At 44.3% G+C, this 22,860-nt stretch overlaps 1 protein-coding gene across 2 annotated transcripts in view; it reads right to left on the reverse strand.

Moving 5' to 3' along the window:
* Window positions 1-3,198: 3,198 nt before the first annotated feature.
* Window positions 3,199-22,860, reverse strand: part of TSHZ2 (teashirt zinc finger homeobox 2) — a 205,995-nt gene continuing 186,333 nt past the window's right edge. For both annotated transcript variants that reach the window (XM_069034377.1, XM_069034376.1), the window contains exon 3: window positions 3,199-3,984. In XM_069034377.1, coding sequence (XP_068890478.1) covers window positions 3,983-3,984 — 2 coding nt within the window. In that variant the 3' untranslated portion in view covers window positions 3,199-3,982. The remainder of the gene's footprint in view (window positions 3,985-22,860) is intronic.

A 22,860-nucleotide genomic window follows, 5' to 3' on the forward strand; every position in this document is an offset into this window, starting at 1 on the left:
AGTAATCAATAAATATGGCACTTCATCAAAACATGATTAAGGAAAGAAAAAGAGGCCAAAAATTAGGGAAACAATCCTTGCCATTTGAATGCATGAGAGTTGACTCAATAGCCTGTAAAGCTGGCTTGGAAGGCTTCACCCCCTATCGTGCTAATATATAATTATTGATTTTTAAAATGACTTTTTATATCCTCCCTGATCTCTAAAAAAGCTAGGGAGGTCAGTCCTGTAAATACTTTTACAAGTAGGTAATAAAGCCCATGATAACTTGCATTGACAAGTAATTACTGGGCAGGTTTGTTAGCAGATTCTCAAAGATTTTTTTTTAACCCAACAATTATTATTGTACTAATGACAGCCATTTTTAAAGCTAAGTGTCCTTCTCCCTCTCAGCTTAAGTAATAAGAGCCTGGAAAAAACACCTGAGACTGATCCACTGAAATTCTTATATATTAGGCCCCAAAGGGATGCTAATCACATCTCCCTGTTTTAAAATAGAACTTTTTTTTCAAGTAATATGGCTTATTTTGACATGGATGGTGGTGGGAAGGGAGCTCTGGTTTCTGAATAAATCTTTCAAAGCAGTGTGTAAGGGTAACAATTCTTCCTGCTTTATTTCAGTGCAAGAGCATAAACAGCTTGGATATGTGGTGTATCAATATGCCACTTGTTAATAAGTAAGGATGTGAATCATAAATATTCGGCTGTTTGATCACCAGGCTTTTAATTAATGTTTTGATGATCTCCAATAAGAATAAAAGTCAGAACGATAGATATTGAGTAGCGACGACAGAGAAAAGATGCAATGATTTTCTGTTACCTGATTTATATGACAGAAAAACTATCAACTCATCCAGTTTCATACAGAGAAAAGAGAGGAGAGATGTACATTTTCTTTTTTTTATATCATATTGTAAAAAAAAAATAAAAATCACTTAATTCAAATGTGTACCTAAAACGTTCCCCGAGGACAGTGATGCAGGCAAAATGATCAAGCTTTAGCACCGTGTGATAAAGGTTTGTGGCCAGATTTTTAAACAAAGTAGCTGTTCCCACACAGTGAAGCTTCCTGAGCAAAACCTGACCTCCCTCAGGGGGTTTGCCCTTCCCAAAACCTCCCAAAACCTTTGCAGCTCCGGGGTCCCAGGTGGGGCCGTGTGTCCTGCGGTCACCCTGAGCTCACAGGGCACCAGCAAAGCCTCTTTTCTGCCAAAATTGAGCAGCTGGTGCCCCAAATAGCCCCAGCTCTGGGTGCTGTGGGCTGGCCAGGGCTCCAGGCCTCCTTTTTGTGGGAAGAGGCTCCCGAGACCTCCCTGTGTGGGAATTCCTACAGCTTGGCCTTGTCACAGGTGCAAACCCCCACATGGAGAATCCTGTTAAAAGCCAGCCAAACTCCCGGCTGTGACAGCATCAGGGCTGGGAGCTTCACCTGTCAGATACTGCAAGCAGCCCAATATTTTTTCCCTGCACCCAAAAGCTCGGGGAAAGGAGCTACATGTGCAGTTTCTCCCCAGGGGCGATTTTCCATGGCGCTCGTGGCCTTTGGGTTGGTGCCGCGGGCCCCACCTTGTGCAACTTCACCTCATAACTCTGGCCTGGGCTGTGCAATTTAACAGCTTCTGAGGGGCTCGATGCTAATGCATTGATTTTGCTTTAATAGAATTTTGTTGTCAATGGTCGGTGCTCAGCACGGTGCAGGCTTCAATCTTACCCCATCTGAAGGCTCTGCTCGTTTCCAGTTGAGCTCCGTTCATTTCCAGTTGAATAGGTTAAGCAAAGACAGACCTCACTGTTCTCAATTCACTTTATGATCCTCCCATCATAAAAAATAATATCAGCACCTTGCTTTTCATGTCAGAACTACATTTGAGCTGCTATTCCCTATGCCCATGAGTAAATCCCATAAAAGCCGCCCTGTTGTACTGTCGCTATTTTTTCTCGTGGATGATTGATTGATGGATGAGTGCTGACACTTCAATGAAGCTATTTCGACTGCCATCTCAATCCGATGATGTGAGGGGTATATTTTCTGTCCATGCCTCATTACTTCAGAATGACATTCCTGGAACTTCATTTACTTTTTCCCTCCTTCCCTCAAGCGCCATATTTTTTCCCATCTAGGTTATGCATGCCATAAAAAAAGCAATTTGCTATTATATGTGGCATAAGGGCAACACTTTCCCTAGGAGGTAAATAAGAAGGGCCTTTTTTTCTCCTCCATGTTGAGTTTAGGGATCATGTCAAAATTTCCCAAGCAGTGCCAAAACAGGCCCTTCTGCACAGGCCACAGGGAATGCAGGGAACATATTCTGTCTGATTTTGTGACTGCTGCACTTCAATTATATCCTTGAACATCGCAAACAAAACAACAGGAAAAGACACCCCAAAGCCCTTTCTGATTTGAGAAAGAGCCTCTTCTCCACTTGTGCCTCGCATACTTTGAATATTTCATTTGCCAAGGAATAGCAATTTACAACTTGATCCAGATTTATTTTTCCTTGGAGAATAGGGGAAGTTCATTGTTAAATGCAGAGATGGATTTGTCTACTGGAGGTTGCTTTCTCTGAGCGAGAGCAAACAGGGCTGCGCCTGGATTTCCAGGCAGTGCACTAGGAAAAGTGGGACTCGTGACATTGGCATATCCTGGAAGATTCTGGGAGTTGACTTGGGACACGATTTTAATCTGTGTAATACAGTATTCCCGTTAATAATAATGTATAATTAAGACATCCGTTAAAAATCCATAACGTTAATTTAATGGAGAAAATCTAATACAGTTCTATTGGAATTTTTACGTTAAATTAACTTTAACGGGCTTTTAATGGATGTCTTAATTAGATCTCATTATTAACGTGAATATTCCACAAATTAAAATTGGGGCCTCGAAGTTTTAATGAAAAAAGTTACAAGCACAAATTTGAAATAGCCATTTTTGTAGCCCCCTTCTCCCAGGTCGGGGTGGGTTTGAAGGCACGGCCAGCTGTGCTCGCCGGGCCGGACAGAGCTCGGATACCAGATTCTGATCCCATTTTTGGTGGCACAAATCCAAAGTCACTCTGTTGACCACAACAGAGCTTCAGATTTACACTCACCTAACTGAGAAAGGAATTCTACTTTTATTCTTTTATATCTATATATAGATATTTACATAGTGATATTTATATATAGATATATCTATATTTATATAATGTTCAATAATCTAACAATAGTACTTTTGTTTAAAAATCCCTCCATCCCATATGTCTCGTCATAAACCGTAATGGAGATTTAAATATATATATATATCTGAGGAATAAAACAAACTGAAAATAATCCATTTCAAACAAATCTTTGGCAGCAACATGGTTAAGCATAACTATTTGAACAACTTGCACAGAAGATTAACATTGTTCAGAGGTTTTTTGGCTCAGAATCTGTTTTAACTTAATAATTCTTGTACTTACTGTGATGTATTGATCCCTAGTGCAATGACTGGATTGGGCAACCCAGGTGCAACAGTAATAGCTGCACAGAATAGAAACATTTCCTTTAGACAAACTATCCCAAAGGGGTTATAAATAGGAAATGGACATTACCATGATAAGTAAAGCTTCCAATGTGACTGCATCTTGTGTAGCACACTTGGACATTAAACTATGAAGAATTTTTTTTTCCTGTCAAGTGTTACAAATTGACGAAATAAGTACATCAATGTTCTCAGTCATTATCTTACTTCAGTGGCACTTTGTTTTAGTGACAGCAAAAAGGGACAGTGGAGACCAGACAGCCCCAGTGCAGTTTATCAATGAAAATCTAATATCGTCCATAAGCAGGGGAGTGGAAATCAATACTTCATTACCAAATTGTTAGTGAGGATGAAGAAGAATAGCAGGAGTTTTTTGGCAGCCTCCTCGGTCCGGGTTGCTGGGAGTTCAATGTCAGGGCCGCGGTGCCGAGCGGGGCCGGCGCGGAGCTGGGCGGGAGAGCTGGACTAAGGCATTCGTCCTGCAAGCACAACAACAACACAGCCACTGTTACACGCTCTGATCACAGCCCACACCACTGACCAGGCACTGCCGGCCACTGAAATGTCTGCAAATGAGCTCTGCTTTATTTTGTGCACCCACAGGCTCACAACACAAGTGTGGATGGAATCCTGGTTCCACAACCATGCAGGAATCAGTGGGCAAACTCCAGCTGGTGCTGAGGCTGTGCCTGGTCACTGAGCCCCTTACTCTGCTTTTCCCTCATGTTCCTTAAACTTGGAGTTCCTTCCTACAGCCAGCCAAGAGCATGCTCTAAAATCCTCATGGAGAGTTGGACATCTCGGTACCCACACAGTGTTTAATTACCCCACCATTGCTGTGTTATTCCTGCTTGTTGTGGCACCTCCCCAGCATTAAAAGCCATCTTCCAATAGACCTTTTCCATCCTGCAGCTGCTAAAAGTGCTAAGTGACTCAAGTTGTGAAGTTACTGCTACACAGAGACAGAAGGGCCTTGTTTTATTTGATTTCAAGATGTGGGTTTAAAAGTTCAGCCCAAAGTTGAGTTCTGCTTTGCTTATAACCTGGGAGAAAGATACTGAGGAAAGCAGTAGAAAAAAACAACTGGAAAAATAGGGTGAGAAATGAGGCAGGCAGTAAGTACAGTGAAAGTCAATCTGGAGAGAGCACAGAGGAAAAAAAGAGCTGCAGTGGGCAAAGAGAAATATGTTACTGAAAAATATATTATCTGTTCAAGGCCATGGATATTTCAGCAAACACAACTCAAATCCTGCAGTGTGTTCTCTGTGTTCTGGCTAAATCAACTGGAAATTCAGTAGCAGCTTTATTTAAAGTAAAATAAACTCAGCTTTTCAAAAAATTCCATATGAAAACAAAAAAGTCCATTGACTTCATGCTAGTTAGTTCATCATTTGGTTTGGTTTACAATATCTTCACCTTTTCAGTTTTCACAGCGATGCTGAGTTTTGCATTGGCAACCCAGACCTGCTGTGGAGAAACTCTTGGAAGGGAAGACGAGGTTTTGGCAGCTGAATGTAGAGACTTTTGGCAACTGAGGATACATCGAAGTCAGTTTGAAATTGTGGTGAATACCTTGGATCGTTATTCCCACTTAAAAGATATTAAAAGCAATCCATGTTGACACTTTAAGATGTTGCCTTTAGGTTTCAGAGGTAACGCTCCAGAGCAGCTCACACTTTGCAGAGCTATTATTTTTCACTGCAAAGGGGCACAGCTGTGCCAGTTTACACCCTGCTCAAATCCTAAAGAAATCCAGAAGCACTGCTATCGTAGGGCCTAGAGCTGACACACAGCAATGCTGTTGGCCAAATTCTCACTATGGAATCACCTCTGCAAATGATCCAAGTGAGACTGTGGGGATGGCACAGGCATTAGGCTTTACCTTTCCAAGCAGAGGTTTCCAGGATGGAAAACTACCTGTAACATCCCACCTTAGTCCTGCCTTGGATGATGCCAAGCCCTGCAGCATCTGCCTTCCTCGTGGATGTGGGACACTGGTGATCCAGCTGAGAGCAGGAGTGGGGACTCTTCACCAGGTCAACTCTGCCTCCAAAACCTCGCTAGGATCATTAAGCAGAATTAGTGTCACTGGAAGTGCTCAATCTAGGAAAGAGTCTTGAAGTTACAGCAAAGCACTGGTTCCCTGCCAGTGGGAAATATTTATAAAAGCTTGGATTGGAAAAATGAAAAGCCAAACTCCTGTCTCCTTTTCTTTCAGTGTCATTGTGAGGAAGGCCCTGAGACTTTTTAATCAGCATAGCAATATTCCTGGTCACTTCCCTGGCACAGAACAACCTTGAGGACACTGTTAGCCCTGGGCAGACACTTCAGAGGCACACTGGTCAGGGGCAAGGTCCATGAGAAACTCTTCTGGCAACAAATAAACTTTTGAGGCTCAGTGTCCATGTACTTGACTAATGGCAACATCTGTGCACAAGTAAAATCAATTGGGACTTGGCATTGATTTCCATGGGATAAGTACTTCACCCCAAGGTCTTTTGGCCAACTGAAGTCTCCATCCTTGTGGGTTTTGTTGGCTTGTTTTTTTTTTTTTATTGATACCACTGCAGGCTGGGACAGGACTTTGGGAAATTAATTAGTGTGAGCCCTGATCAATAAAGGTCATAGTTTATGTATTTCATTATCAAGTCTGTAAGAGATTCAGGGAGTTTGTGGAGAGCTTGTCACCTGCAGTCAGGGCAGAGCAGCCTGCACGTTCCAACAGCTCTTGACGGGCAGAGTCCGGTGCTTCCTGGGCATTTGCTGAAATGTAGCTCACCCTGTGCCATAAAGAAAACTCCATCATTTAAATCACGTTCTGAAAATGTGGCTGAGGGTGTTCATTATACTGATGCCTTGTACAGCATATGTGAAATATCGGTTGCAGATACTGAAGCTTTGCTTTTATTTAACACTAATTATCGAGCCATCAACAGATGTAAAAAGTCGGCTCTATTTTAATGTGGATGTGTCAGGACTCAGCTTTCCTCCTAACAGCCGCCTTCCCACTCCTTGTCCATGGCACAGCTTCCCTCTCCTCATTCGAGCACTGCCAGAAAAACACAGCTGTGAAACCTCTGAAATGGGAGCTCTCAAACACGTTTGCAGCCCGAGACAACTGTCGAGTGTGTGTCAGCAGCTCGTGGCACGCCAGGCCCCAGCGGTGACGCCGGCCCTGCTGGGCTGGGCACGGCCCACAGAGCTCACAGAGCTCGCAGGGACCGGCTGAGCTGGGCTCCCAGCTCACACAGCACTGCCCAGCTCGCCTCCCACACCCCAGTGTTCCTCTGCTCTCTCCAGTGTCTCCTTTTCCCCTTATCTCCATGGCCAAGAGCCACGCTAACGGAGTGACGTGGCTGCCCGGGGGGCTGCCTGCTCATGGGATGGTTTTCAAGTCACGGAATCCCAGAATGGTTTGGGTTGAAGGGACCTTAAAGCTCATCTCATTCCACTCGCACCTTCCAACTATCCCAGGCTGCTCCAAGCCCCATCCATCCTGGCCTTGGACACTTCCAGGGATCCAGGGGCAGCCACAGCTTCTCTGGGAACCTGTGCCAGGGCCTCTCCACCCTCACAGGGAGGGATTTCTTCCTGATATTTCACCTAAATCTCCCCCCTTTCAGTTTGAAGCCATTCCCCCTTGTCCTGTCACTCCAGTTCCTGCTGAAGAGTCCCTTCCAGCTTCTTTGTAGGCTCCTTCAGATCCTGCAAGGTGCTGTGAGGTCCTTCCAGTATCTGAAGTCCTTTTCTTGAGGATTGCTGTCACCATTTGATTTTTGGGTTCTGCCACCTCCTCAGTGGCACAGTCTGAGGTGGGATGGAACTCCAGAGCCAGGCAGCTTCATGTATTTAAAATGTCCTCCCTCTATTTCCATGTCTTAGCCAATATCATTTTACCAGCTCCTATTTATGCAATGGGATAACAAAAATGACAATATTCCTCTGATCCACCCACCACAATCCATGGGAGTCTATGGATCAAAACTTCTCCAGGCTGCAGCTGTACCTACCACAATAAATTGCAGGACTCTTTAAGGCCACATAGAAAGACATAGACAGACCCTTTATGGTTACCAAACACGTTATCTCTAGATGTCATTTTTGACCTACTTTTGCTAGATTTTTGCAGCAGCACAAAATCTGTTCCTTAAAGAACCCTGCCACGTGCACAGTACCTAGAAAGGGGGAAACAGCAAATCTGGATATATTTTATTTCATTTAGGACTCCTCTCACCATGAATTACAATGTTACAGACTCTAAATGCCTTCTCGTTACCCATAATTATAACGAAAATTATATCAATCTAAACAGTAACTACTGGAATGATTCATCCTGATTGGGAGGAGCATGCTCCCTGGAGTTCTGCCTGCCCATCCATTTTAAAGCCTCATGGCAGGAATAGCTTTCCAGAAGGTCATTTAACAGCACATTAAATAAATAAACAGAACATATTTGTTTCAGCAAACACACTCTAATAGGATGGGAAAGCATTTTGGGAGAGGTAGCAACAACCCTCATGAAAATTAAATCCTTCAGTTCTCACCTTGCTCAGGGTGCAGCACCCACCCAAAGGCAGGCAGAGGCTCCAGGTGATGCCAGCAGGGAAAATCTCTCATGTCCTGCACAGTGAAGGGCCCCACAGCCCACCAAGGTCACCTCATGTCCTTGCAGAAGCCACCAATGTGTGAATATTCACCCTCAGCCACACAGAGAGGGAAGTGTGGAAAACATTTCTGATCCAAGCTTGAGAGAGTGTAGGGCAAGACAAAGGAAATGCGGGCTCTAACTCAGCTGTGCCTGGGGTGTGTCTGCCTGAGCACAGAATGAACTGCTGTAACATCCAGGTGGATGAATTTAGAGACCTCCTTGCCTGGGATGATGCTTTTTTTCCTGATAGTTTGGGCAATCCAGAGCTTTGCAGGGAGCTGAGGCAGCAGCGGTGCAGGAGGGACGAGGAGCTCAGTGCTGAAGGGAACCAAAAAGAAAGGTGGAGAGAGACAATTTCCAAAGGCCTGGAGTGCCAGGACAAGGGGGAATGGCTTCAAACTGACAGAGAGGAGGTTTAGATTAGATATTGGGAAACTATTCTTCCCTGTGAGCTTGGGGAGGTGTTGGCACAGGTGGCCCAGAGAAGCTCATGGATGAGTCAGACAAAAACTGGGGCTGCAGATCCCCGTGGCTCCAGAGAGACCCAGTGGAATCCTGGGCTGCTGGAAAGAGGGGGATTTGTGCCAGTTGTGTTGAGAGGCCAGGATTTCACTCCTGAGCCCAGCGTGGGCCTCGCAGTGACACAGGACACACGTGTGCTCAGTGACACAGGGCACACAGGTGTGACAGGTGCCTGGTCCCCCCGGTTGCTTCTGCACACAAAGCCCAGTACAGAGGTGTCTGCAAGAATCACAGACTTGAAGAGAAAAGAAGAATTACAGGGAACATTTATTTCTTTCTATAAATAAAGTATAGCCATCAAATCACAATGTATTTGGGAGCACACGTTATTGACAGCCTATTCTTGGAGGGGGAAAAAAAAGTGGATTTTTTGGCAAAGTTTCCGAAAGATTAAATTGTTCATTGTACAGGGCACCATCTGCCCTTGGAGAGAGATTTAGTTGATGGCAGCTGCAGCCAAAGTGTGGAAGATAAAGCTGAATTTCTGGTTTCTTTTCAACTAGCAACTGTCATTACAGGTCACATGCAAAGTGTGTTATTTTCTGTGACAAGCAGGTTCTGCAGGATTGGGTGCTCACTACATTTTAAAGTGCCACCTGTAAAGATCCCAACCGAGAAACAGCTTTTGGAACACACCTTGCAACGCTTGAATTTACAGCAGATAAGACAAAGCAATTATGGCCCAACCATCTGGACACTGGCTGTGTGCTCCAGGCCCAGGCTTAGGGGATGGAGGTCGGGAGGAACTGGTGGGTCACTTAAAGGTAGATCCCTTAATTCATGTGAGTGCTTAAAAAGGCTGAATTGTTATCTGCAAGTGTTCACTCAACTGTTGCATAATCCACAAGTGCCTCCCTGTTTTCCTTGAGGTGCAATTCCCTGTGAGACTAAACTCCACCTTTTTTAAACCCTGAAGAGAATTTCTAAATCACCAAACCAGAGGCTGCTGAGGGTGGGATTTTCCCCACCTCTGAGCTATGACACTAAAATGTCTTGATTCACTGCAAGGCAGCAAAGGCCACTGGAGAGTGGGGAGATGCTGATCTGTCTCCGCACTTGGAGTTACTTAAATATCACACAAACCTCATCCTGGCTACAGCAAACCCCTCCAGGAGGGAAGTTGTACCTCCTCCCTCTCTCCTAACGCTTCCACAGGAGAATGATGTTCCCTCTCTCCTCGGAACAAAACAGGAGGGGAGAAGTTAAGAGCACACTGGTAGATTTTATTAGGACTAAGAAACAAAGCAAAACAAAAAAGCAAACCCAAAGCTCTTTCCTTTCATCCCTGCCTTGCTATGAAAATGCCTTCATATTTGCAGGCTTGCTGACAATATTTCAGGATGGTACATCACACACCGTCTCGTCTGGAACAGCAGACATTGTCAGTGCTGGGAGACAGCCTCTCTCTGGTTTGTACTTCACAAAGATTCTCTATAAAGCATTTCTATAGAAAAAAAAAAAAGATTTTTGAAATTTGTGAGTCTCTTAGCCTTTCAGACAAGGATGGGTTCTGGTTAATTTTCTTCTGATGATTTCCACATTTTCTGCAAGGAAAATCAACAGCTACCATTGCCTTAAGACAGACTGAACTAGTTGTAACATGCCTAGATATGAGATTTTTTTTTCACGTGAAGCAATTTGCAGGACATAAATTTGTTCTTAAGTTTATTCTGTTCAGTTTAACTTGTTGGTCTTCTCTCCTATTTTGTCACAGTAGAATGGGATCATGTTTTGAAACAGAAAATGCTACTGTTGGTAGCTTCTTAGCCAATCTGCTGTGATTAATCCATGCATTTGGATAATAAGATTATTTTTTAACTGGGTAGGAGCTTTGCCTTTCCAAAACACTGCTCATCATTTCAGGTGTCAGTGCCTCTGATGGCTCCGTGATGTGTCCAGGCCATCCAAGCCAAACCTCCTTGGGAAGGCTCCCACTCCAGTGTCTGTGCTGCTGCAGAACAGAAATACACTCACCCTCTGCCTTTCCCTAGGGAAATGCACCTTTTTCCATCCTCATCTGACTGAGCCCAAATGCTTTCGGGATTGGGGCCTTTTTAAGAGACATTCAGAAAAATGTTTAATTTTTAAGACTTTGCCTGTTTGGGTTCCTTTTTGCAGAGAGCATTAGTGGGTAGGAGTGGAGGCTGCTCATGTGAATTAGTGTGGGATCTGCTGCTTTCTCCTTTCTTTGTGAGGAAGCTCTTAAAACACAAATTCCCACCTTAAAACCCGAACGGGAGCGAGCTGCGAGTAAATCACGGGCTCCGTGGTGCCAGAGCTGCACATGCTCTTCTGCTGCTGATTTGTCTACAAAATATATCACATGCCAGTTACTTGAATTAGGATCATGGGGAGAAGGGAATCATTAGAGAGTAGAAGAAACTCTAAAGCATAAAGAAAACTTATCCGTTTGTCTCCTGCGCGCCGCCTGTTTTATTTCCTCTTCAGGCGCTGACAGCACTGATGAGGCAAAGGATGCTGTAATCCTGAGCGATTGCTTTTGGGGGGAGCATCATTAGGGAGGGAAATGTTTGATACAGAGAGAGCTCTGCATTTCCAGGCCCTTTTCCGTGGTCATTCCGAGGTGCTGGAAGGTGAAGGCACAGCCTGGATCTGGTATTTCCCTCCTGGAGCCGTTTCCTTTGCTCTCAGAGTGCCTTGGAAAGCCAGGTAAATTAGACTTGGAGAAAGGGACACTGCATCTTTGAGTAATGAGGCTGGGAAACAGGGAACACATTTTCCACTAGCTCATGTCTCACTGTATGGCATTCTGATTTCCTGACACTTCATAATAAATCATTGCTTATCACTCACATGGGAACATAACATGGTTCAAGTTAAGATTCGTTAGTGATTGTAAAGAAGAAACATGAATTGCTCTCTATCAGGGCTTTTTGATCATCTTTCTGTCCACTGCAGGTGTTTTTTTAATCAGAATATTTACAGGAGCCATTGTCTAAGGCATAAATAAAAAGGAGAAGAAAGAGCAGAAAATATGAATAACGAAAATGAATTTATTTGTCTTATTTATGTGTTTATGTAAACATTTGGCAATTGCTTTGCACGGCAGCTTGTATTCAGTGTCACGGGCTGCTGCACCAACATAAGTTTGTAAAGCTAGGATTTTAAATATATATACGTGAGTGTGTGTCTATAAAAAAACCCTAAATGCCAATACATTCATTTTCTGGAGAAGAAGGTTCTAGCAAGCACATCCAGAGCCTGTTTGCTTTAGGATGGCTTCCACAGGGAGAAGAGAGTCTGATCCTGATCCTGCTGGCCCACCTTGGACAGGGGGAGTGGAAACCTGGTGACCTCAGAGGCTGAATTGTTTTAACTGGGATGAGACTGGGATGGTCCCTGCAGGCAGGGGTCCATCAAAAGCTGTGGGAAACAGGGATTCACTTCAGAAAAAGGGATACCCAAGAGCTGGGACAACCTTCCTACAGCCCCTGTCCCCCCAGTGAGCTCAGGGATGGCAAATCCTGAGCTTGGATGGGTCAGGAATTGGGGAAGGAACGAGTGACAGGACAAGGGGAAATGGCCTCAAGCTGCACCAGGGGAGGTTTGGGTTGGATATTAGGAAAAATTTCTTCCCGACAGGGTTGCCCAGCTCTGGCAGGGGAGGAAGCCCCATCCCTGGAGGGATTGAACAGCGGTGTGGCACCTGGGGACATGGCTGGCCTTGGCAGTGACAGGGAATGGTCAGACTCAAAGCTCTCAGTGGGCTTTTCCAACCTACATGATTCCATGATTCCATGCATTCAGCTCTACATCCAGTTGGTTCACTGCCTTCTCTGACCTTCAGTGGATGGAATTTTTTCCGGAGTTCACAACTTTATCCTCAGCAGTTTAGGGAGAGGGGTGAAAAGATGAAGGGTGAAAAGATGGTGTCAGTCGTGCTTTAGGGGAACAGGGAGTTTGGTATAAAAAGACCTAAAAACTGAGAAAATGGGAGCTCATTTAAAGAATTACAACTAATATGCAGAAATTTTTCACAAAAAAAAAAAAAAAATTCTATTCCTTCCCTTGTTTTACAGATAGTTTTCCTTTAATTTCTTTCTTTATCTTTTGGGTCTGATTGTGGGAAGTACCTGAAACTTTGGGATAACCCGAGAGAAATCAGATAAGGGAACTATTTGCTGCAACTATGGCTTTGATTATTCCCCCTTCAGTAATTTGCTATTTACTACATTAATCAACGATATAATGTGTCATTTCTACTGCTCCCTGGCTGAATAATTTCCAAAACTACAAACAGCTTTCAAGATAGTTGCCAGACAGGCGCAAATTAATACTTTCAGAAATTCTTCCTAGAAATATTCCCATGAACAGAAGCTTTCGCACCCTCTATTTGTGTAAAGAGTTGGCTCAAAAAAAAAAAAAAAAAAAAAAAGCCAAATGATTATTTTAGGCAAATTCTTGCATGTATTTTTTCTGGTTTTATATATATTTCTATCTAATATTTATGAAAAATATGCAGTTTAGAATAAGCAGCCTTGGGAGACAAGATGGCAGTGGAAGTCCATATGGAGTTAACTGTTTGTAGGATTAATTTAGTAGTTACAAAACGGAGGGATCTGATTGCTTTCACTGAGGCAAATAATCCCCTTGATTTGTGGGACAACCTGTCTGAGCAGAATGGCACACGACCAAGGGATTGTAAATTCAGCTGCCTGATCCAGGTGATCCTCCTCACAAATTCCAATATTTGTGGCTGCTCCAGCCTCTGCCTCTGATCCCCAGCCTGCTCTCCTAAACTCAGTTTCCCTCCTTGTGTTCATGGTCCCTGGAAGTCCCTGTAAGACTTTGCCTTGTGCTCAGAAAACCCCAAACCTTCTACAAGAAATGCATTATGCACAAAAATGTGAAATCCCCCTAATATCAAGTTTTTAAAAGAAAAAACAATTCCGTTCTGGTAAAGCACAGCATTGGATGTATTTATTGTACCTTACTTTTCACCTACTACCAAGAGATGATTAGAGCCAAGAATTAAACTCCTCAACTCTTGACCAAGGAAAAATCCATGGTTTTTCCAATATATCTGAGCCAGGCTCTTAATCTGCACTTGCTTGAAGTGGTGCAGTGAATGGGAATATTCTCCATTTATTTTGGCTTGCACTAAACTGGAATTTTTGCCCCATAAGCTTCCTGTGATTTTTATGAGTGGAACTGCCTTTGTCAGCATTCCTAATATTTCCCCATGGAAATGGTATTAAAAACCAGCACATTTGCCCTACAATCTCACATCTTACCCTTAAGAAATGAGGACTTTTGGAAGATTTTTTTGTTGTTGTTCTCTCTTTCTGTAGGAAAATGGCTTAATAAAAACCTCAACCAGAGCCTGGAAGGAACGCTCTATCTTCAAAATGTTAATTCTGTCTCCATCCATGCCTGGGTTAAAAACAGATATTGAAACAGGGGAATAAATATTTGACAATGCTGTTAAGGCAACTTTGCTAACGATTTTTGAACAACCTCCAACTGAGGTCTAAATGTCTGCAATATCCATAAACAACTCTATACTGTCCAATTAGGGAGACAAAGACATAGAGTCCTGTCAGGAAGATTTGCATGGCTAAGTGTCTGAGATCACGGAGCCGATGAGGGATCGCTGCCGTGCTGGGGGATGCACACAACGGATGACTATCATTAGGATATTACAGAGGCTTACACCTTCCCAATTACTGGCAGGATTCATTAGTTACTGCTGCATTTCCCTAATAGAATCCTCTCTCTTGGCTTATCGCTACCTTCCCTCTGTCTACATAAACCCACAACTCAGCAGTCGATCACCTATGAAAAATTAGACGCCGGAGCTTCCAGTGGCCTATTTAAAATGAAAAGGGAACTGAAGAAGAAATAAAGAACAAAAAAAGAAGAAGGGCTGGAATGCAGATATGTGGCATCAGATGGGTTTGGAATTCTCTTGCTATTGAACTATTTGAGGGAAAAAATAATCAGTGGCAGCTGCAGAGAGCAGCATCGTGGTGGGTTTAAAAGCACAATGAAAGTGTTTTACACAGCCCTGCGTACACGCACGAACTGGAGGCAGATTGCAAAGTGACAATTACTTAAGGCCTGCTAGGCTGAAGTTTCCCAAGTAAGATTGGTGAGGATTCCAGGGGCTCGGTGCTGCTGCAGTCGGCTCAGCCCCATTAAAGATAATGGTGTGAGCATTTCCATGCTGTCATCGTGTTACTATCAACAGCATTATCAGTATCAACTGCTTCTACAATTACGCACAATGCACAATTATGCTCTTCCTGCACAAAGACTTAGCAACCACCAAACTCGTTTTCTTTTTAAATACACTGAAAAGGATGTAGATTTCAATCCTTCATCTGCTCACAGATGAAATAACATTTCCAAATCATCACTGATAGCATTTTTTTCCTCCCATTCTAAGGATGGCCAACTGTTCTCAGCGATTTCTATTACATTTCCTACCTATTATTTCATGTAATGGCATTCCTTAAATTTTAAATTAGCTTTGAAGAATAAAAATAATTGAATTCCTGCTGTTTTGTGTACATAGAGGGTGACAGGAGCTAATGTGATAATTTAAACTGTAAATGAGTCTTCACTTTGTGTTCATTAATTACAGCTAATTACTGAATTACAAACCTTCTTGGTTAGGCACTGTTATGTATTCATGTAGCATGTTGGATTTCCAGCTGGTAGAAAACTGTTTTATAGACTTACAAGCTGACACACCAAGCTAGTGCCGAAACAATTCCGTGGGAGAAATAAAGGGAGGGCGGGGGGCACACGCCTGCTCCTGCTCTGTGAATCCAGGCAGTGAGGAGAAACAGGGCTGCAAACCTGAGCCTCAGGTGAGCCAGGATCCCGTGTGTATAATTAGGAAATATTTGCTGTATTTGGGAGGCAGAAATGTGAGTTTGAGCTCACAGTTGGGGGAAGAGCGTGAGCCTGCCCTGTTCACTCCTGTTTTACACCAGTTAATTCCCTGGTTTAAGCAGAGTTCCTCCTTCTCAGGGCACAGCAGAGAGGCAGAAATGCCCCTGGAAATGGGGCCAGTGCTCCCAGCACTGATGCTTTGGCTCTGCTCAGGAGCAGCAGGATGGTGATGGCAAACTGAGCATCCCAGGCAATGTGCATTGTGTTCCATACGTGAGTGCTCATTGTTACTCGCTGAAGGAGCGCCTCCAACGCTGTAGGGCTGTCTGGAGCATTTACTCAACAGTCTCTGCACTGAATGGCTCTGTCCAAACCTCTCCTTTGGATCCCTTTTGTCTGCTGATGGTTTTTATGGGAGCTGAATGCAGGAGCTGAAATCTGTCTCTCTGCAGAGTGAGCAGCACGGTGACAGAATCAGCCATGGTGAGGTTGTGTGAGCTACAGAGCTCAGTGCCCACAGAGACAAATGTGGCAAGTGGCAAAACAAAGAAACCCAAACCTCACCTGCACCTCTGTAAACGCACAGACAGAAGAGACAGAGATTTTCCTTTCACTAGCATTTATTTTCCAGTACTTCATGTGTTGCGTTTTCTTTTAACAACACAGGCCAGCAGCCTGTTCAGACCCCTGAGCCCACACCAGCCCACCTGCCCTGCTAGTGGAAACCCAGCAGAGATTGCAAGAAACTGCTGAATCAAATCATTACCTTAAAACTGTTTAATTAAATTAATCTATCAGCCACTGTGTCTTCCAGAGCGGGGACTGAGAAGACACAGACCAAGGGTTCAGTGTTGGGTCTGGAGAGCAGATCCTTCTCAGAAGGTTTGGCCTGTATTGGAAGAGTTCAGCTGAATAATTCTCAACAGCCAGAAATGAAGAGCCAGATCCCCAGCTGATGTAACACTATGTAGCACCATTAATTTCAGGAGAGTTCTGTTCATTCCCAGCAACTGAGGAACAGCTCAATAGGTCTGTAATAATAAAGACTCTGCTGAAAAGCCCCTGAAAGCAGCAACACTAATGTGTGACTGCTCACATAAACACCAGTTCAATGACAAGGCTTTTCGTCCTAAGAACTAGTCTGTGTCTTCAGGTTTCATGAAAAGTACTAGGCTTTTGTCCTTAAATAATAATTTTCATCTGGAGAATGGCACACTGACTTGTTCTAACACCAACAGAGATTCAGCAGTAGGCTTCTCAATGGGATTTGTGTCATGTCCTATTCCCTCATCACCTTCCCATGCTGCCTCTTCTCTTTCAGGGTATGAAAAGAGATGGGGAAACCAGGGCAGAAAAGATGTGCAGGCAGAAATTCCTTTTATTCTGTGGGTAGTAACTCTCTACTATCATATAAAGATAATGACTTTCATTAATCTTCTGTAGGTCTTTAATCAAAGGGTTTTTTCACTCCACGCAGAGACACTACTTAAATGCTACTAAATGTTAAGTAAAAATGAGAATTCTTGATCTCAGATACACAAAAGTGGTGTGAGAGGCAGCACAGTGCAGCACAGTGCAGCACAGTACCCACAGAGGCTCAACACTAGAGGTGAGTCTGCTGTTCAGAAGTTACCAGCCACCATTTCCAGGCAGTCTTTGACCCAACTTGTTTTCATGTCTCACTCCTTTTCAATCTCACAGTCTCTGACATGCAAATCTGCACTGAAACTGAGCCTTCCAAATGTGCCGGAGGGAAGCAGGGGCCTCACACCTACTGGCAGATCAGTGCACCTAACGCCCTTTGGCTTTTTTCCCCTCTCTTTTAACAGAAAGGCTGATTACTCCATTAGCTGAACAACTTGGAAGAAATGACAAGGAACTAACAAGAGGGTAACACTGTATTTTCTATTTGTTTTCCTCCGTTGTGGTGGTGCTAATTAGAGGAGTTCTTGATACGGAGCTCTGGGAATGCTGATGAGGAGCACACAAAAGGCTGGAGTGCCTCTTCTGCAGAGCACTGGATGCTCAAAGACAGCACCCTCTGGACTCTCACTGCCCTGCACCCCCACACTGCCTCACATTTGAGACATCATGACGCTTGATTTTAGAGGTGGGACAGACCAGCCTTTCTGATACCTGAACCCTCACTTAGGGGCGAGTAAATTCACCTTAACTCACAGCTTATCATAACAAAATATGTTTTCAAGCAGAAATATCAAACCTGTTTGGAAGGGAAGGGAGGTGGAAATGAGGTGGGGATGTGTCTCTAGAGGGGACCTGGGCTCTGTGCTGCTCACAGGGCACGGGCTGCACTGGGTGGGAGTCATTACTCACCATCCTTCCTGCAAAACCCTCCCTCCCTGGAGCCTGCAGCTTTCAGCTCTTTGGGAAGGCCAGCCTCAGAGGTTGGGAAAAAGGGAGACACTGCCCTAACTTTCCAAATGCCACCAACAACAGCTTTTCCTTCAAAGCTTTCCACCCCCTCTTGGGCTCGGGAAGGGGTCGTGGGGATGGAGGCTGGGAGGGTAGGACAGCACCTCTTTCCCATTCACCAAGGTTTGATTCCCTTTATGAGCACGATCCGCCAATCCGTAATCAAGGGTTAATTTCACAGCTCACTGCTTCATCTAGCATAATATCCATTCAGACTAATTAAATCTGTCTAATAATGTGAGTGTCTTTGTCTTTGTTCTTTCCATTCTTTGTTTTACACCCTTCACATCTCATCTCCAGAACTACACGCCATCACACTCTGCTTGACAAGCAGAATCCATCCCTAAAATTAAAACATTCCTGACCTATCTGCGATGACAAGGCAAGCAAGCTTCACAGCGCTGCGGCCCATGAAGGGAGCTGACACATTTGTTTTTAATTTCAAAAGAGTAGAAAGTGAAGATCTGACCCTGTCAATCAGGCCCTGTGACAAGTTTAATCATTGCTGCCCCACAAAAATCACGGCTAAATAGGAATGCAAATAATGTATCACAGGGCTCTTATAAATGCTAATCAAGGAGAAGTAATCAACTGACAATTTCACTGATCTCCTTTCTGAAGAAGTCAGTCAACGCACTGTCTCTGGACCACAAAGAGAAGAAAAGACAAAAGGCATAGATGCCGTTTCCCAAAAAAACCTATCCTTTTTCAGGGCTTTCTTTTTCTTTTTTATAGAGAAAAACAGAGAATTCACTCTTTTTGATCCTCCACTGAACTTTAAAGCAAAGCTGTTTCTCAGGAACTTGAACAGTTATATGTCAAGTGTACTTTATTAACAGTACCCTCCCAACCCAGAGACAGCACTTGGAAACTTCTGCTAAAATAAAAATCTTCATTTGTCTTTGTCATTCATCCATCTTCAAAATTCTTCTCCATCTTAACAACTTCTGTCCTCTACGGGCAATATATTTAGTGATATATGAAGTTTTACAAGTGGAAAGCTAATAGTTGAGCTCACATTTTAGCTCCCCTCCTCCCAAACTGAAAAAAGAAATATCATGTTTGGGATTTATTTCAGTGCAAAAGCTTTCTTCAGCAGTAGGATTTTTAAACTGACTCTCCTTTTATGACCTTTTTAATGTGGTAAAGAACAGACAGCTCAGGTATAATTCTGGTCTTTCACTCACAAATTCTGTATGGCAAGAAGCCGTGACTTCACCTGGGTATGGAGCAGAGGAGGGCCCAGGACAGGCAGATGCACAAGCCCTGTAAAGCAATTCATGTTCTCCTCTCACTGGTTTGCTGTGCTGGGTCCTGACAGGGCCCATCAAACCTCAGAGTCACTGTGCTGGCACAGAACAAAAGGAGATGGTTTGGCCAAGGAAACTCAAGGCAGGGAGATGTAAGTAGCATAAAGATTGCTCTAAGAGGTAAAGTTCAAAGAATCTGGTTGTTTGAAGTTTGGTTGGGGTTTTTTTGTTATTATTAAACTCCTTTCCTACATGGAGCCAATAGATGAAATAACCTGAGGAGGGCTTCAGCAACGGAGACTTGGGCTACCAGAGGGGTTTTGAAATAGAGATCTTCCCCCACAGCACAGCCTGGTGCTTTCCAGCCCATGGCAGTTACCCACAACAGGATAAAGCAGCAAGAGCAGCTTTATCAAAGTCAAAACTTTGTCCTGGGTTGTGTTTTGTGTTTGCAGGGCTGAGTGACGCAGCTCGGAAGGGCTGAGAGCAGCTGCTACACGGGATGGGGAAGGTGTCACCAAACCCCTTCCAGACTGGGCTCTGAAGCACCAGATTTACACACGAGCAAATTAAAATGGGAATAATCTTTGGCCAAACCCAAGTTTCCAACTTCTAGAAGCACTGGGGCAGCAGCAGAAGCTTCGGTGCCACTTCAGTGAGAAATGAGAGCTGGAGCTTCGTCACGCAGCACTCGCTGCCAGACGGGGCTGTTCCAGCAGCAAACTCTCCATGCAGGATGAGTGTGGAGGGTGGGAGTAGCAAACAGAAAGAGGAATTGAAAAGCACTTTGCAGTTGTCATGTCACTTAGCAACAACCTTTCCTACTGCACATCACCACGGGCGTAGCAGGAGCCTGCACAAAGCACAGGCACCGAAATCTGGGCTGAGCGAGTGTAGGAGGGCAAGAGGAGCTCCACCAGCAGCTCATCACACACAGCTGTCATTTATTGCTTGAGACACGTCTCACATCACTATCCCTGGGTTTGGGCTTCTCCTGAACAAACTCTGGATCCAGCCAGGACTGATCTTCTGGTGCTAATGCAGAGTAAATGACACAAGCCCTCCTGGAGGAGGACACCAAAGTTCAGCTCTTTGTTTCCCAAATGAACTCCACTGAAGTGGTCACTCTTCTGTCTGCAGTTTCACTCTCAGATAAACACCTTTTTTTCTCGCCTGCTTCAGTTTCCCAACTTTTTCCCTGTAGGATTCCCACTGTCCTCTCTCTTTATGTGCTGGATTTTAATCAAAAGGTCCAGACTTGCAAGTCCTCAACCCCTAATACTTCTTCCACAAGGTAATGCTGTGGATCCTATCAGCTGTTTCTGTCAAGTGGAGAATTCTCCTGGGCCCTGATAAACAGAGGAGTAGATCCCTTCCTGCAAGGCAAAGTGGCTGAAGTAAAAATTCTGGCACAAAAAGAGAGACCTGTGCAGGTCACTTTGCAACTTCTAAGGAGGATGAAAAGTCAGGCACCTCTCTGCTTTATTTATATCACTTGCCCTTATTTGTTTAGCTTCAAAGAGTTAGGATTTAATTATTAGCTGTCCCCATACCAGTAGGGACCAGCTGAAGGGATGATCGTGGACACAACACAAGGAACCTGTGATTCAGGACTTCCTTGAGCTACTGTTCTACTGCTCGGGAAGAAATGAAGGGGCAGGAGCAGACCTGAGAGTCTGTTATTTCTATGTTTGCTCTCTGACTATAAAACTCTGCAAAGTGTATGAAATATTACATAAATAGAGCAATAGTATGTGCCAAATTAATAACACGCATTATCCAGCAGCCATGCAGTGATGCTTATTGTACGATCCTAAATCATCCTAATGGGGAGAAAAAAATCAGAATCCATCTCTTTGTGGCTGAGTTCCTCTCCTTGCAATTACCAAAAGTGTCTTTTGCACACAGAATTGTTTGAGATGCATGATGGAAAGCTGGGCATTGCCAAGTGACCAGAGCACCCCACTGCCAACCAGGGGCTCCTGGGCTCTGATCCCAGAGGGTGCTTCTCTGCTTAAAGCCACTGCAGCATGATGCCAGTGTGCCTTGTTTTGGGGTGGAGAGCACAGCCTGGTTGTCAGCCCTCTGTTGGATACAGCCACACACCTTCCCTTCACCCAGGCACTCAGCACTTGTGAATATCTGAGGATATCATTGGTGGCAAACGTGTTCAGACCACGCTGCTCACCAAGTCTGCTTTTGTCCTGCCTACACATACACACACTCTCCAGCTCCAGAGGCCTTACCAAATAGACAAGAGACTCTTATTTTTTACAGCTGAGTTTTGTTTTTGCAGCTACCAAGTAGCAAAGAAAAGCAACCCTGGTGATCTGGCCAGAGGATGTGTCCAGTGATTCCAAGAGGCTTCCCTGGAGGAGAGCAATCACCACCTGCTGCCATCACACTGAGCCACTGCTGCAAGGAGCCAGCACAGGGTGGTGTTAATAAAATTCTGGCTGCTCATTGTGCTCAGCCAAAAACCCAAGGCAATGTTGCAAAGGTGAACGAGGCTTTGGCACTGTAAGGATCTCTTGTTTCCATCAGGGCTCAGCCCCTGCTGCTGGCACACAAGGGGAGTTCTGCTGGGGTTCACTCTGCGGGTCAATCTGATCCTGTGCCTGCCCTCTGTCACTTCGTACGCCATCAAAATCAGCAAACAATCAGCATTCAGCTCTGAAATGATCTCTCACCAGAGTCAAAGCAACTGGGAGAAAGGATCAGTTCTCCCCTTGGTGTGAGCAGGGCTCCCGTGGCTGCCATGGGCTGGGGTTTGGGGCTCTTGGACACAAAAGATGATCACAAAGAGAAGGGTTTTGCTGTTTTGTTGTCTTGCTTGGGCAGCCTGTGCCAAGGATCCTGCACAGATTATTTATGCCTTAAAATCTTCTGGACACAGATGTGACAATGAGCACAGAACCCAAAACCTCATCTGAGCAAGGCAATAAGGACTGGCACAACTCACTGCAGTGCAGACTGGCATTGACTATTAAATCAAAGACTTTCTTGCCTGACCTGAAAGAGGAAATTCTGCAGTAACATTCCAAGTGTAGAGAGCAGCACAAGCTACAAACTCCAGCAAATGAATGCTATTATCTTACACGAAGAATACATTAATATAGATGACCGTTACATAACACACATTAACATAGAGTAATAATATATTTACTCAATATAGGCATGTTTTGACACAGTGCAAGCTGTGTGCAGTTGCTTAGAGAATTGGGGATTGTATATTTTTACCAATATATTGAAAAACTTAATTTCAAAAGAAAAATAAAGAAAGAAAGAAAAAAAGAAAAAAAAAGGTGGTCTTGGGGGTACTTTGGTGCAATTCTGACAACTCGATGTAAAATTCAGAGGAGCTTTGGCTCCCATGTCTGGAATAATTGAGCTATCAAATGTGTGTCTGTCAGATGTCAGTCATGTAACTGCACCTCAGCTGCATGTGATGGATTTCACAACGAGCCAAAGGCTATCATCTCAAATCTGGGTGTGTTTGAGCTGGGGAATCCATGCTGGAGCAGGGATGGATCCTGCAAAGGGCCTCCGTGGCTCTTGGTGCTGCCTGTGGTCACTAAAGCACAACAGTTCTTCCGTGTCATTTAGGGACTTGAGCTCCTTAGTTTTGATCTTTTTGTTCC

The sequence above is a fragment of the Aphelocoma coerulescens genome, chromosome 20 (assembly GCF_041296385.1).
Source record: "Aphelocoma coerulescens isolate FSJ_1873_10779 chromosome 20, UR_Acoe_1.0, whole genome shotgun sequence".
NCBI lineage: Eukaryota > Metazoa > Chordata > Aves > Passeriformes > Corvidae > Aphelocoma > Aphelocoma coerulescens.